At 39.7% G+C, this 14,887-nt stretch overlaps 2 protein-coding genes across 2 annotated transcripts; one reads left to right on the forward strand and one right to left on the reverse strand.

Annotated features, from left to right (window-relative positions):
• Positions 1 to 315: 315 nt before the first annotated feature.
• On the forward strand, positions 316 to 6,044 carry LOC306771234 (chymotrypsin-like protease CTRL-1). Its single transcript, XM_079260351.1, has 5 exons — positions 316 to 425; positions 572 to 740; positions 4,536 to 4,804; positions 4,917 to 5,065; positions 5,292 to 6,044. Exons 1-5 carry the CDS (start codon positions 350 to 352, stop codon positions 5,598 to 5,600), a joined length of 972 nt encoding a protein of 323 aa, XP_079116477.1. The 5' UTR covers positions 316 to 349; the 3' UTR covers positions 5,601 to 6,044.
• A 2,539-nt stretch (positions 6,045 to 8,583) lies between these two features.
• Positions 8,584 to 13,161, reverse strand: aldoab (aldolase a, fructose-bisphosphate, b). Its single transcript, XM_079260675.1, has 7 exons — positions 13,046 to 13,161; positions 11,640 to 11,758; positions 10,596 to 10,862; positions 10,350 to 10,510; positions 9,442 to 9,700; positions 9,141 to 9,340; positions 8,584 to 9,015 (listed from the first exon to the last, which is right to left on the reverse strand). Exons 2-7 carry the CDS (start codon positions 11,749 to 11,751, stop codon positions 8,923 to 8,925), a joined length of 1,092 nt encoding a protein of 363 aa, XP_079116801.1. The 5' UTR covers positions 11,752 to 11,758; positions 13,046 to 13,161; the 3' UTR covers positions 8,584 to 8,922.
• Positions 13,162 to 14,887: the final 1,726 nt, after the last annotated feature.

Below are 14,887 nucleotides of genomic sequence, written 5' to 3' on the forward strand. Positions count from 1 at the left end.
AGTTCTTTAACAGTAAGCAAAGCAGCAGCAATGTTAGGGAGATCAGCAGAGCAGTAGTCAACCAAGGCCCATCCAGTGCATTACAGCAATCAGCTGACTGCAGAACCGCTGTGCTTTACAGCTCTCAGATTTTCCCCTAGAATAGAAAAAAACAGTAAAGTAAGTGTCCCATGCAAGTAGTAAATCAGCCCCCCTGTATCAGATTTACATACCAGGATGCAGCGTTAGTCTCGCAGAGGAGTCGCGAGCAGGAGAAGACGCAGCGTGGTGCGCTACCTATGAAAACAGCCACTTAAACATGTATACTACTTAAAATATAAGAAGCCCAACTAAGAGACCTACCACAGCGATGCAAATATACGGCCAACTCCGCTTTGAAGCAGCGAGGGACCTTAGTGATGGCCGGAAGTTGCGCAGTCACACAGGTGAGCGCTTGCTGTCAGTACCTGGCTCCGCTGTTTAAATATGTCGCCCCCATCAGCTGATTGGCCAGCAACGCAACTACCCATCTAATACTGCCACAATCGCACCACCTTGAATTGACTGACATATTATGTTTACTCTTTGCCAGACTGTGGAACGGCCCCTCTAAACACAAAAATAGTGGGCGGTGAGAATGCTACGGCTGGCTCATGGCCTTGGCAGGCCAGCATGCACCTCAATGTGTTGAGGAGTCACATATGCGGAGGGACCCTCATCAGTGACAAGTGGGTGCTCACAGCAGCCCACTGCATTCTAATGTAAGACATTGTGATCAGCTGTTATTTGGTTGCTTGCGTTCACATTTTCTCACACACATGGAAATGTTTCATAAAGGCTTGTCACGTGGTTAATGTAAAGTGATGTAAAAGGAGCTGGAGACTATGTCAAGACCTGGACCTGAGAAATGTTTTGTTTATTTTACCGTCAGATTCAGCTTGAAAAAAAATCCTCATTAACACCCAGTAGGAGCCCCATAGCATGACAAAGTACATTGCGTGCAACGATGTCAATAAGCTGGCAAGAATATGTATAAACAGGAACATGACCAGTTGATTCCAGTATCTGATAGTAGCTGCTGTTTATGTAAATACTCTGCTGTTGTTTTAACATTTTCTGCAGGTCAGTTCTTGATACTGAAATATTTACTACCTACTGGAAACCGGTGGTGCAATATATCAGTCTTAATAATCACCCAATAAAAGCGTTGTAAGTCAAAACACCCTTACATCCTACTTGCAAACAGGAAGTTAAAGGACCAAATAAGGGCTTTGGAGCACTTCCCTGTAGCTGAAATGCTCACTCATTATTAGCGACCAACTAAAACCAAGTGCAGGCTGGCAATTCATGGTCTGATGAAATAAGGAACACAGTGTGAATGCTGTAACTGTTTCTCTAAAACCAGGTTTCATAGTTTGCACAGATGTGTGACCTAAACTAAAACTAATAAGACCCCAACATATATCATGTAACCAAATAACATAATATATAATATGGTTTAGCTCAGTTCAGGACTGTTGCACATTTCTTTATTTTATGTTATTTTTTATATCCTGATCAAAAAATAATGTTTTTAGTCATTTTGCCATCATTAGAGTGCTTACAAACGAAAAAAAAACCAGAAGAATGACACAATGTAAAAGTCTGTCAGTGGAAAGTTAGACTGGTGACTCATTGCTCACAACACATGTGGTTTTCTTCATATTTACCATCCAGCTGTTTACAGCTAAATAGCTCTCTGAGCCCATCTGGTTATATCAGCAGAAAAAAAATGAAATGTGTTAGTAATGCATCAACACTCTGCCCCTTGTCTGCACAGCCCATTGTTTTTATTTCAAAATGGCTTGTCTGCTGTATTGTCTAAAACCTACACAGGATGCCTGGATCTACTGGTTCGTGTGTTCAAAAATGTGTAAAACCTCACTACGCACAAACAAAAAAAGTACAAACTGATTTACCAACAGCGCTCACTGAGGGTTGCATCTTTCAAGGGAGCAAAATAGCAGCACATCTGTCAAAATGAAAATTGAATACAGAGTGTTTACACTATTTTGCATGTGTTGGATCAAGGAAATGTAAATATATGTTATTACACCTGAGAGCCATGTTGCTAATAAAAACACACACACGCACACACACACACACACACATACACACACACACACACACACACACACACACACACACACACACACACACACACACACACACACTGGTTCTATCCTTGGCTGGGGCGGGGTTTGGTCAGCTGCCTTTCTGTGTGGAGTTTGCATGTTCTCCTGTGTATGCGTGGGTTCTCTCCGGGTTCTCCGGCTTCCTCCCATCGTCCAAAGACATGCATGTTAGGTTAATTGGGTACTCTAAATTGCCCATAGGAGTGGGTTGTTTGTCTCTGTGTGGCCCTGCGATGGACTGGTGAGCTGTCCAGGGTGCACCCTGCCTTTTGCCCAAAGACTGCTGGGATAGGCTCCAGCTTCACTGCGACCCTGAATTGGATTAAGCGGTTTGGGAAATGAATGAATGAATGAATGAATGAATACACACACACACACACACACACACACACACACACACATATATATATATATATATATATATATATATATGTATACGAGGAGACACTGAAACAAAGTAAGGAGAGGCAGAAAATGAGAGAAAAAGGAGAGGCAATCATCAAAACTTTATTTGTAATGCAGAAATTTTATGTAAAGGGCTTTGAATTTTTTTGCTATATAAACCAAACCAGCTAGCCTGGCCTTATACACTTGTGTTACTGAAGAAATTCCAGTTTCCTCTCATGGTAGCAATCTGGGTTCATCACAGATCTGTTAGTGTAACTTGTCAGTTTTTCCTTTTTGTTTTTAAACCAATGAATCTTGGTATTATCTGTTCATTTGGAAGCAGCAATAGCAAAACCATTCCTATCTTCCAATATTAAAGAATCCTCTAAGAAATTGCTGGATTCAGACACTTCTCCGGATCACTACCAAATTCTATTCACAAGTCCTAAAAGTTAAATCAAAATCTATCCATGACTAACAAGCAGTAGGTCAGACAACCCTATGCCCCCACAACATGACCTCCACCATGGTAGAGTATTATATAGTAATAGCCAAATTACATGTATCACATACAACCACATAGCTACAACTTTATCTTGTTAGTAAGTTGTAGCTGCATCAGTGAGGTTTAATAATCTGTGATCATACCTTTTTTCACTTGAGGAACCGAAACCTGATTACATATTAGTGCTGTAATACAAATAAAGGTAAAAATAATTCACAGCCATCATCAAGTCCTTTCTCAAAAGACCAAATTTCACTTCTTGGAACTGTATATTACCACTCTGAAAAATGCTGTACAACAGTTCTGCTTTTATGTTGCACAGACCAGCAACAGACAGCCGATTCATTCTGCTGACAGCCTTTTTATTTGTAATGTCTGAACAGGACTCAGCTTAACTTCACCACTTACTGATTGCTATGACATTGCACAGACATGTTTAGAACTCAAAGAAGGAATTGAGCTCTCTTTAACACAATAAATAATCTTGTAAATGTAAGATTTTTGTTTGTACTAATGCATAAACCAGTGAACCACAGCAACCTCAGCTAATGAAACAACAGCTTATCGTCTCTTTTACATCTCAGTTTGTTCATATGTTTGAGTCTTTCGATGATGCTTGTGTATGAAGTTTGACAATGCATGGTTATGAAACTACAAATGTGTTCACAAGCCTTTGCATGGTGGTGGAAGGAGTGGTCTGCGTGTTGATCTGTCAACTCTCTCACTGGAGGACTTGGTTTGACATTAGTCACGCTAGTCATTTAATGCTTCTAACTCCCACTTAGGACTGAAAAAAATTGAAACTATGGTGTTTGGTGTCACTATTCCACTCTTTTCCTGAAAGAAGACCCACACATCTAATCATCCAATGGACTGAATTTTAGAAAATGAAACAAAAGGTTGGAAAAAAAACAACTTTGCACATTAAAGAGCAAAGATTCGATTAGCTGTCATACAAGCACCAGGCCCCCCATCAGGCTGATGAAAAATGTGACATATAATATTGAGAATCTTGCAATCTAATCAAATAACAAAACAACAATCTAAGCATATATCATGCTTCTGTGTAGCAGTTTTGAACTATGAATTGACAAAAATACGATAGCCTCTACATAAACAAAAAATACACTCTTGTTATTTTTGAAGCCGCTGTATGGATAAAAATTTCAAACACCATTCTGAAATGAAAGGCTTGAAAATGAGTTTGGATTGTCTGCTTATTCACTCACTGTGTCGTGGTCTTGGAGAATAATGTAAAATAGCAATGCTTCACACCTATGTATCAGTGTGAACATACAACTTTAGAACACAGATCTGCGCAGATCTGCCGCTATTTTTATTTTAAATCTGTTCATAAACTATAGAAAGATGCGTCTAAATACTGTAATAAATACTGTAATAAGTAAATTATCAGGAAAGTGGTAGGATTTGAGATAGAGGTGAAAATATTTTTTCATTGATTGATTTCAATTATATTCTTTTAAACTCAGAAAATCACCAAGTGCATGGACCATTTACTTGGGACGAGAGACTCAGGCCGGTCCTAATGCCAACGAGGTTTCACGCAGCGTTACGGAGGTCATCGTCCACCCTGACTACAACAACACACTGTTCAACAATGACATTGCTTTGATGAAGCTCAGCAGCCCTGTCACTTTCAACAACTACATCAGACCAATCTGCCTCGCTAGCAGATCTAGCCAGTTCTTCACCTCTACTTCGTGCTGGGCCACCGGCTGGGGACAACTAACTAAAAATGGTGGAGATCCTTTCAGATTGCACTGATGGATGTTTGTAAAAAAAAAACAAAAAACTTTGGAATTTGTGGAACTGGAAAAGAACAGACTAATCCTATAATCTGTCTTTTTCAGAGACCTTACCAGCTTCTCAGGCCTTGCAACAGGTTCAGATTCCTGTTGTTGGAAACAGGCAGTGCAGGTGCAATTACATCCAAGTTTCAGAAGCAACCATCACTGACAACATGATTTGTGCAGGCCAAGCTAATAAAGGAGCTTGTCAGGTAAAAGCACACAAATTGTTGCAATGCCAAAGGTTGCTGAACAGCAGTTTTTCCTTTTTTCTTTTACTTAGGACACAAAAAAAAGGTGGATGCTAACTGGCCATTAAAATATGCACAGCAGTTTTAACGATATCATGCAGAGTATTAGAATACACACATTTAGTTAATGATATTGTGCCATTCTTAAATACTATGCAAGCTGTTAATAGTTTTGTTGACTTTTTAGGGGGACTCTGGTGGGCCTCTGCAATGCAAGCAAGGCTCGTCATGGATCCAGGCTGGCATTACAAGCTTTGGAGTACCTTGTGCTTTGGCTGGTTTTCCTGAAGTCTATGCCCGAGTTTCTCAGTTTGAGACTTGGATCACAGAGCGAGTGGCTGGGGCGCAAGTTAACTTTGTGAGATTCAATTCTACTGGCACTGACCAAGACAGCAGCTTTGTGTGTTCCAAGTCTGGACTTTCTCTCAAGCCTCCAGCTCCGTTTTCATTAGGTATCCTGGTGACAGTGTTGTTGCATCACATTTTAGCTCAGTAGAACAACTTTACTATCATCCTATTCTGTTGCCAGTTAATGATTTAATTAAGAATTTTATGCTAAATTACTTTATATAATCTCAGCATTTACATTGCGATGATTAAGGTTGGATTTATTAAATAAAAATATCAAACTATTCCAGGTTCTTTGCAAAATACAGAGTTGAAATTATCTCAGGTTAAAAAAAATAAAAGAAAGTATCAAATAGTCATTTAATTTTTCCCTAAATTTCTCTCAATCATTGTGCTATTTGTTATTTTTTAACTATTTCCTTAAAAATGTGTAAACTTTTTCTCCAAAAAGCGACAACAAACGAGCCCAAAGCCCTTGACTTTGGGACAGTAAACTGCTTTGTATGAATTCCAGAGAGGACAGAAACCTCTGGTTTGTCAAAAGATAGTATGTTGTCTTCCTGTTCTTCACACTCGCCCCGGATGATCAAACATGGAGGGTCTGCTTGAAAGCTTTTAGACTTATTTATGACAAATAAAGTGTAAAAGTATTTCAATAAGAACTAAAAAAATTCTGAAATAAACTACATCATGTATAGAAACTAAAGTGTCTCTTCTTTTCTGCTTTCTTACTATTTGTCATTGTTATGAAAAAAAAACACTAATATATTTAAAAAGAATAAATTCTGTGTGAGTAAACCAGTTGATACAAGTAAACATGTTAACTTACTACGTTGATCAGATAATGGCATAAATCCATCACTTACCATCATTTCAGTGATTAGTCAACATAATAATGACATAAAAAATAAAGTTTATTTTTGCTTGATGATAAAAATGAATATTTTTCCACATGTCTTAGGCAGTGTTGGGGGGGTGCTTTTTAGTTACTGCATTTACTTTACAAGACTTCATCACTGACTACATAAACTACACGTTTAGGATCATTATTGGCCTCCCCATATTTAAAAATAACTATGCAGGCAGCTGCTGCAGCATAGCTCAGAATTCAGTGGTTTGACATTAACTTTGCAAAGACCGCACACACAGAAGTTCCTGGAGCAAAGTAGGTAAAAGAGGAGTTTCAGTTCATCAGCTGATCTAAAGTGATTTTGAAATGATACTTTTATGTGTGTGTTGAAAATGGATACAAGCTTTTGTAAAGAATTTCCTCTGTTTACATGGATTTGATCACACCAAATTGCTTCACAGCCTCATGCACTTCTAACATACTCAGTCTAATAGAGTTAATTTAGGTTAAACAAATTAAATAACTCCAGTTAACTCAAGTTTTAAACTTAATTTTACTACAGCAACTCAAAAAATTTGACCAGTTTCCTGATTGTTCAGTGGATTATTGTCAATTCTTATTGTGAACCTTTCTAATCTTAATCATTTGGGTGACATTGAGTGTCTTATTTTGCATTATTTTCTATAAGTAACATTTTGACTCATCTTCTTTTCATGTAACTAAAAATACTGTAAGAAATGAAGTGATACCTGTGAGCTGGCTCAGACAGACAACTCGATCTGCTCTGCTGCTTCCCCAGTGACCTGCCTCACACTCAAGGCATATATCAAACACACACATCCAGTCTTGGTGGTCTATTTCAGCTGCAACGTTCCTGTGTTGCTCTCTGCCAATGCTGCTTTTTCAGCCTATCCACCAGGTTAGCATTCACTCTAGGTTAAAATTTAATTCAGATATATTCAGAAACAAATCATTACCCCAGTGCTTTCAAAACTTTTTCAGCAGGACCTCTTTTCATAGATGACACAATGTCATGAAGTGAGTTGAGCATTTGACAAGACAGGTGCTGCTTTAGTAAAACAGCTCATTTAAAACAGCAGGGTTGTTTATTACAGTGTAATTAAAGGGAGTTTCTTTGTGTTCAAGAAGAGAACTTATTTGGCATCATAAATACTGATATTTTGAGACATATGACACACTGTGGTCTCTCTTCATTACTTATCTTTGTACTAGTCTAGCTCAGGCTAAAACATGCCTTGTCATATTTTCTTGACTTTTTTGGGAGTTTTTGAAATGTCTGTTGTTAATTCATCATCATTTGCACATTGAAACTTTGACAGATTTGCAAAAATTCTGTTTTATTTGGCCCGCCCATTACTCCCAGTCAAACCTATGAGTCCCTCAGTTTGTCATCAAATTAGTCATGCATCAAATTTAAACGTGCACAAGTTTTTTTTTTTAGTTTAATCTTGATCAAACTAGAATTTTAGTGTGTACTCCACACTATTGGTGCTTATCTGACGAGCGAAATTTAAAGTTCTGGTTGGAGCTCAATTAACTCCAGTATGTTTAGTCTGCCTCTGCAACATCTATTATTAAACATGATCTGCTGCCATTTTTAGCTCAGAGAGTGTGGCACATTCACTTGAGAGGCCCCTTCAACTAAAATAGGCACAGCATTTGTTGAGCCTCATGTGCATTGCATCACGTACAGCTGCTGCTGAGAATTTTTAGGATGCACTCAAAACAGTTGGGGGAATGGTAGCCTACTGGTTACAGAGGAGGGTTCAAGGCCCTGTTGTGATAACAGAGGTGTGGACCCTTGAGCAAGACTTATAACTCCTGCCAGCTGCCCCCAGGGCACTGAAACATGGCAGCCCTCTACAGTCTAGCAAATTCAGAACAAATTTCCCAAGTTGGATTAACAATAATAATAAAAATGACTATAAATAAAGTTTTCTTTAGCTGTTGGTGAACTGTAAAACTCTTTAGATTCTCACTGGAAAAGAGTGACTGGGAGAAATTTTATGTATGAAAAAATACACCCTCAACCAGTTTTCTAGTAAAACACAAACTTCTTTGTTAGATATGTTTCATCTTTGTATAAAGTTCTGTAATGTTATTTGGCTTGACTTTTAATTACTTACTTTTACTTACTGTGCTACGAGTGCTGCTTCTCTCATACAACAACTAAAATAAAGAAACTGTGGTTTCAGCTCTGACTGTTGGTTTCATGTGACTTTAAGAGAAGGTTTGATTTTAAAAGGGAAGTAAAACAAAATGTTTGGGTAAATACTTTATTCCATGGTACTGGTGCGAATAGTATACTGCACTTGATGGAAAGAGACCAAGGAAAGTAGTACAAGTTGTGTAAAAACAGTGTGGGAATTTTCACCTAAAAAAAAAAAAAGGTGTTAAAGGTAAGTAAGGGAATGGTGGCAGAACATTTTACAGCAACAACTAAAACAAAGATTTTCCCCATCTTTCTCCTTTGTTTTCTGCCAAGGTGTTGCCGTGGTTACTTGTGAGAAGAGAATTTCATAGGCGTTGCCTTAGAGGACATGCTCTTTTCCAATGTGATGTAGTGATTGTAAGTTGCAGGTTGGAAAGGTGTCCATGCTTAATAAGCATGATTAGCCACAAACAGTGAGTCTCCACCAGCAGCACTGGCTCCAGAAGAAACATATTTGCCCACGCAGGCCTGGCTGTTGGCCTGTAAGAGCAGAAAAAGGACAATGTGACATCAGGCCAGGAAATTTGACATTCCTAAACTAATCAGTATTTTCATTTCCTATAATTGCATGATTTTTTCTTTTTTTTAAAATCATATCCACATACCAGAGCTCTCTTGACAAACTCTTCCTGGCATGCCTTTCCATTCTCCTTCTTGCCACCCCAGGCTTTAAGAGCAGAGGCCTGCAGGGCACGGCCATATGAGAAGGTCAGGGCCCAGGGCCTGTGCAGAGGGCACTGGTTCATGGCGTTCAGGTTCACTGAGGCCTCCTCCTCGCTCTGACCACCAGAGAGGAAGGTTATTCCTGTACAAGAAAAAAAAAGTGAGAGTTTAGCAGTGCAGGTTTATAGGAAGTAATGCAGAGGATTCAATTAAGAATTCGGTAACGGTGTACATCCAGCTTACCAGGAACTGCAGGGGGCACAGTGCGGCGCAGAGCAGTAACAGTTGCCATGGCAATTTCCTGGTTGCTGTACTTGTGTGAGCAAGAGTGTCCAGCTGTAACCATGTTGGGTTTGAGCAGGGTGCCCTCCAGGTAGACGTGGTGGTCGGACAGGGCCTTGTAGACAGCAGCCAGGACCTTCTCAGTGACGTACTGACAGCGCTTCAGGTCATGGTCACCATCAGGAAGAATCTCAGGCTCAACAATGGGGACAATGCCGTGCTGAGGAAGACGGATGCAAAATGAGTCCAAGTACAAGAATTATGAAGCAAGAAAGAAGGAATGGGGATATCCAATATGCTATACATTTATTTCTAAATATTTAGATGTGTTGTGGAAAAACTTAAAAGCCAAAGGATGAGGGGTCTGGGCTGAAGTGAAAAACATCTATGCTTCCTTGAACATAGGATAGATGATCTTTTCCAACACTGACACCCCAGACTGTCCGGCACCTCTAATCTTAAGAAGTTAGTTTCTGTATATTAGCAGATGAAACTCCCTCTGCATAAACAATTTCTACAGTTTCAACTACGAGTTACCAATGAGCTGAAGGATGCTACATAGTCTTTATGTCAGGGAGGAGGATAAAACAGATAAGTTGCAGACACAGTGTCATGCTAGAAAAGCACAGAGGTTTACCTGACCTGATGCTCAGGAATGTACCAAGCCTTCTAATGTGAGCAGTAAACTAATGCATAAGGTAGTACTACTATATAAAGTAACATGAAACACCAGAAGGACGGTATGATATAAAGTTTTCCACTGCAGATCAGATAATATAGCAAATGTTTTCATTTTTTGTCTCTTTCTAATGCCACAACAGAGACTTAATGAATCTAAACATCATAGGTTTCTTCTGAATGTGCCTCACCATCTGGCAGATGCTGGCATACCGAGCCAGAACATTGGCGTTCTCAATGATGGCCAGCCGTGAGGGAGTGGTGGGGGTGATCTTCAGGACACAACGCCACTTAGCAAAGTCAGCGCCATCCTTCTTGTACTGGGCGCAACGCTCATACAGTCCATCAAGACCTGTTAAGTGGGAGAAGACAAATTACACTGGTTAAACAAAAGGCATGAGAAGCTCTTGGTGCATTTCCCACTTGTCTTTGCATACCCTGGGTGGTGGTCTCGCCGTTGGTTCCGGCCAGTGGGACAACACCTTTGTCAACCTTGATGCCAACCACCATGCCTCTTTCTTTGAGGTGCTGTGGGAAGGGTTTGCCATCGTCGGTCTTCTGGTACATGGTCTCGTGGAAAAGGATGATGCCACCGATGCAAGGCGCAACACGGTCGTCAGCAGTGAAGAGGAGCTGCCGGTACAACCTCCTGTTCTCCTCAGTGTTCTCAGCATTGATGCTCTGGAAGCGCTTGGCCACACTGCCTGAAGGTTGTAATAGTATATGAATGAAAACACTGCATGCTGCATAAAATCCATATAAACGTCATAGGTTATAGGCCTATGATTTTATTGCTTTAGCTTTAAACACATTTTTTAGGATGTTTAGGATGTTTAGGCATCCTCCTCAGTCTGCTCTTACTTAACAATGGAGTGATTAAAAACCAGTAAAGAGCAAGAAAGCTGCTTATTTGCCAGGTGCACACACCAATCAGCCATTTTGGCTTAAAAAGAATATCTGGATTAAGGAGTTGTTTACAACTAATAATGCACATAAACTGAATCAGTATGACATACTAAGCAGGTGTTTTCACATGCCAATTGGTCTCTAACTACAGTCATTTCCAGCTCAGAGGTGCATCAGCAATGAAACATCCCCAGCCTTTCATTCTGTTTTTGTTCTTACAGACAGGATGTTGATGAAGGGGACTCCTTCCCATTTTAAGCAAGCAGAGTGAGTCAGGCCTATCTCTTGTTTTGTTTGGGCTAAAAGTGATTGGCTGGCATAAGGCAAATGTGGTTATAATAATATAGATGATTGTGGTTTTATACATCCCTCTCATTAGTAAAAACAGAATACATGAATGACTGGAACAAAAGTGTAAAATGTCTTCTTCAAACATTCAGAGTAACTTAACTCTGCTGCTGATTTCACACAATTTTATTCATCACAACCATACAAATAAAGTGTTTTGTGGATTGTAAACTGCTTGCAGGCAGTTTGCTTACAGCAGAGTCAAGTCTTCTCATTAACTAACTTACCAGTGGACTCATCTGCGGCGAGGATTCCCTTGCCGGGAGCAACAATCCTCTGAGCAATATCACTGAGCTCCTTCTTCTGCTCAGGAGTGAGGAAAGGGTATGCGTGAGGCATCCTGACTCTAAATGAGAGGAGATGTGGGGAAACACAGGTCACAAGTTTCCCAGAGTTGCAAAGGAAACATTTGAACTAAATTGCAAGGTGCAGTGTGTAACAGTAGAGCTTGTGGTTATGTTTGTGTATGTATGAGAAACTGTTACATGAAATAAGACAGCACAAGAAGCTGTGGAGGAAGTGGTAAAGTGAGCTTAGCGAAATGGTTTCCTGTCTGTCTGTCACATGACAAAAAAAATCATATCAGCTGAAGCTCCTCCCATGGGAATGTAGTTGTTGCAGAGTAAACTGCAGCAGTATACTATGCATTGGCATTTGCACACTTGGCTCAGTTCTATATTCTGAACTTAGTTAGATCTAATGTCGAGTGGGTTTCTTAGTCTCCTTTACCCCACCCTCCTTGTATTTGATCACACTTGAGAAATCATGACAAGCATGTGTGTGACCTATTCCATTTTCTGTCCCCTTCTCTCTGACCTTTCCACCCCCCCGCCCCCCGCTCCCTTTAATGCCCCCATCCTTCCCCACTCCCACTCTCCCAGTCTGTGCCTGCACTATCAATAGATTGGACTAAATTTACACTGTGTGCAACTGTTTTGTACAAGGCTTCTCTGCAAGACTTTAGTCGGAAAAAACAAAAAAAATTTGAGCCATTACACCCTGCAGAAGGATTAACAAGCACGCTGTCCACACAAATTCAAACATTTTAGATTAGTTAATCTGAACTGCTAAATTGCTGCCATGTGCTCTGTACATGGAAATATTGGAAGGTTAGCAACAGCCTGCAATGCGGTGTGATATGACACTGGTATGTCAATTGGTGTGTAAGCTAAAGGAGAATTTTCATAAAAATGAAGCAGTTCATAAACCCATATTTATGAGTTTGTGGGTTACATGTGGCGTTTATATCAACAGCTAATCTCAAATATGTTAACAAAAATAGCCAATTTAAATTAATTACTCTAAGTGGTACTACGCAAATTCATTTAATTTATCCAAATAGAAAAAGAGTTGAGTACTTTTCAAAAACTTCATCAAATTGGACTAAAAAAAGGCAGCAGAAAGAGTAGCTGGAGCTTCTTGTTGCAGCTAAATTAAACTTAAGAAGCTTGTCAGCCACCACATGTGAGTATTTGGGAATCGCTGCTTTAATATAACTTGGTGTAAATGGGGACATGCATCTCATGACTTTAAATGAGCCAAACATTTAGCAAGTAGCCGAAAAAAGAAGTAGAAAAAAAATAAAGCAATGCATGCATGTCCCAATGGTGAATACAATTTTATATTCATTTACCTTTGAGGTTGGGAGGAGATCTGAGAGAAAAGGAGTGAGAAGATCCGGCCTTCGTCTGCGACACCCTTCAGCCCGCTGGCCCTTGTATTTATCCTCCCATTGTGACCCCTCACATTTTAGCTGTCCAGCTATAAAAAGAACAGGACGCAACTAGAGATGACTTGTGACATTCAGCAAGGCTTGGGCTGGAGTAGTGAGCAACCAGGGAAAGGGCAAAGAGTATTTCATTGAATGGCAGAAAATGTGAAACCATGGGACAGCCAGGTTAGGATGTAAAGAAGGTTCGACAGGTAACATTGATACACATAGTATATTAAAAACTGATGGATGAGTTAACATATGATCTGGAATATATAATGAAGGCAGTAAACTAACTTTAGTTTAATGTCAATGTTCCATCCATCCACCAAAAGGAACTAATGGCCTTGTGAGCATGTCGCTGCACCCTTACATTTATGTTTGAGGCATCATGATGCTGTGATGAAAACTGCAGATAAACTATTCAACAACAACTACTTAAGTTTCCTGCATCAATGAAGAAGAGCATCTCATCACACAAAGGTCATTTTAAAGGCTATGTGGAGGAAGATAATTTTGGGTTATATGTGGCATGCACTCATAGCACACACACACACTTGGACAGGGAGCATGTGACAACATTGCAAACCTGCCCTTAGAAATCCAAACCAGACACAGCAACACAGTGCGCTGATTCCTGACCTTTTCTTGACCTTTCTTGATCGTCGCTGCTTGGCAGAAGGGAGGTCAACAAGCCAGCTTGGCAAAGGTTGCAAATGCACATGGCCTAGTTGCACATTTTATCTCAGTTTCATACTGTCACTCACATCTGCTGCAACACACACATTTATGATGATGTGAAACTTTGCAGCCATGTGCAGGCTTCGGCCTGTGCATTGAGAGTTAGATTGTGCTGACAATAAGAAATGTGCTTTACTGCTTACAGCAGAGAGAAAAGGGGTTCACTTCCTGAGCAGAGGTTGGTGGCAGAATGAGTCAAAAGTACGTCAAAATAATCAAACAAGATGGTTGATGTTTTCCGAGAAAGGTTATGTGATCAAATCTTACTGAGGAGGAAATGATAGAGAGAGTTAGGAGTAAAAGAAAGCACTCTTACTTGATATTCTTTTTGGTAAGAATGTTTGATTGAGCCAGGTTTGGTGAGTAGAATATTTATGAGTAAGGTAAGGCAGAAAAACCTGTTGTTAAAAGCGTTCCACTAATAACTCGTCAAGAGGGGCTGCACAATAGATAATAAGGAATTACTCCTCTTATTTCCCTGATAATTAACCATTAACTACAAAATAAGCCTGGGTTTTGTGTCACTCAGTAAGTACAGGTTAACTCATTTGTTCCTCTAACCAAAGCTACTTTTCATGCACCTCATTGTAAAGTCTTAGTATCTGAATTGACAGCATGTGGTCTTCTGGTCTTATTTCACATCACTGTCTTATACACAGTAACAGTAAAACGTTTTGACTGCTAGTGCATGCTTCCTTTTTCTCAGCCAAAATATGACAGCTGTGGATAAACGGTACTTCCCTGTCCCTTATCTCTGGCCCCTTAATACCATGAAAAAAACTAGCTTAAAACCTATATGCATGCACTTTTCTTTTGAAGTGGTAGATAAAGAACAAAGACTTGCATCAGTATTTTAACTCCTCCTACTTTAACTTAACAGATTTCCTCTGTACGATTGCCTCATGTTTTAGCAGTGTCATTTTCGCAGTCTGGTTTCAATTTTTTCCTCTTGACGCTTTCATCAGCTTGAAGAATTTGCCAGTTTCTTTATTTTTTTAACATCACTTCTTCCATGGGAATAAC

Source organism: Telmatherina bonti (genome assembly GCF_933228915.1).
Source record: "Telmatherina bonti genome assembly, chromosome: 21".
NCBI classification, from domain to species: domain Eukaryota; kingdom Metazoa; phylum Chordata; class Actinopteri; order Atheriniformes; family Telmatherinidae; genus Telmatherina; species Telmatherina bonti.

What these genes read in the sequence shown, in the direction of transcription:
- aldoab (XM_079260675.1), bottom strand. Translation starts at nt 11,751, where the DNA reads ATGCCTCACGCATACCCTTTCCTCACTCCTGAGCAGAAGAAGGAGCTC. An exon ending in CGCCGCAGATGAGTCCACTG is followed by an intron (nt 10,863 to 11,639) that starts GTAAGTTAGTTA and finishes TACAACCTTCAG; the next exon opens with GCAGTGTGGCCAAGCGCTTC. An exon ending in ATGCCAGCATCTGCCAGATG is followed by an intron (nt 9,701 to 10,349) that starts GTGAGGCACATT and finishes CGTCTTCCTCAG; the next exon opens with CACGGCATTGTCCCCATTGT.
- LOC306771234 (XM_079260351.1), top strand. Translation starts at nt 350, where the DNA reads ATGCAAATATACGGCCAACTCCGCTTTGAAGCAGCGAGGGACCTTAGT. An exon ending in GGGACAACTAACTAAAAATG is followed by an intron (nt 4,805 to 4,916) that starts GTGGAGATCCTT and finishes TGTCTTTTTCAG; the next exon opens with AGACCTTACCAGCTTCTCAG. An exon ending in CTAATAAAGGAGCTTGTCAG is followed by an intron (nt 5,066 to 5,291) that starts GTAAAAGCACAC and finishes TTGACTTTTTAG; the next exon opens with GGGGACTCTGGTGGGCCTCT.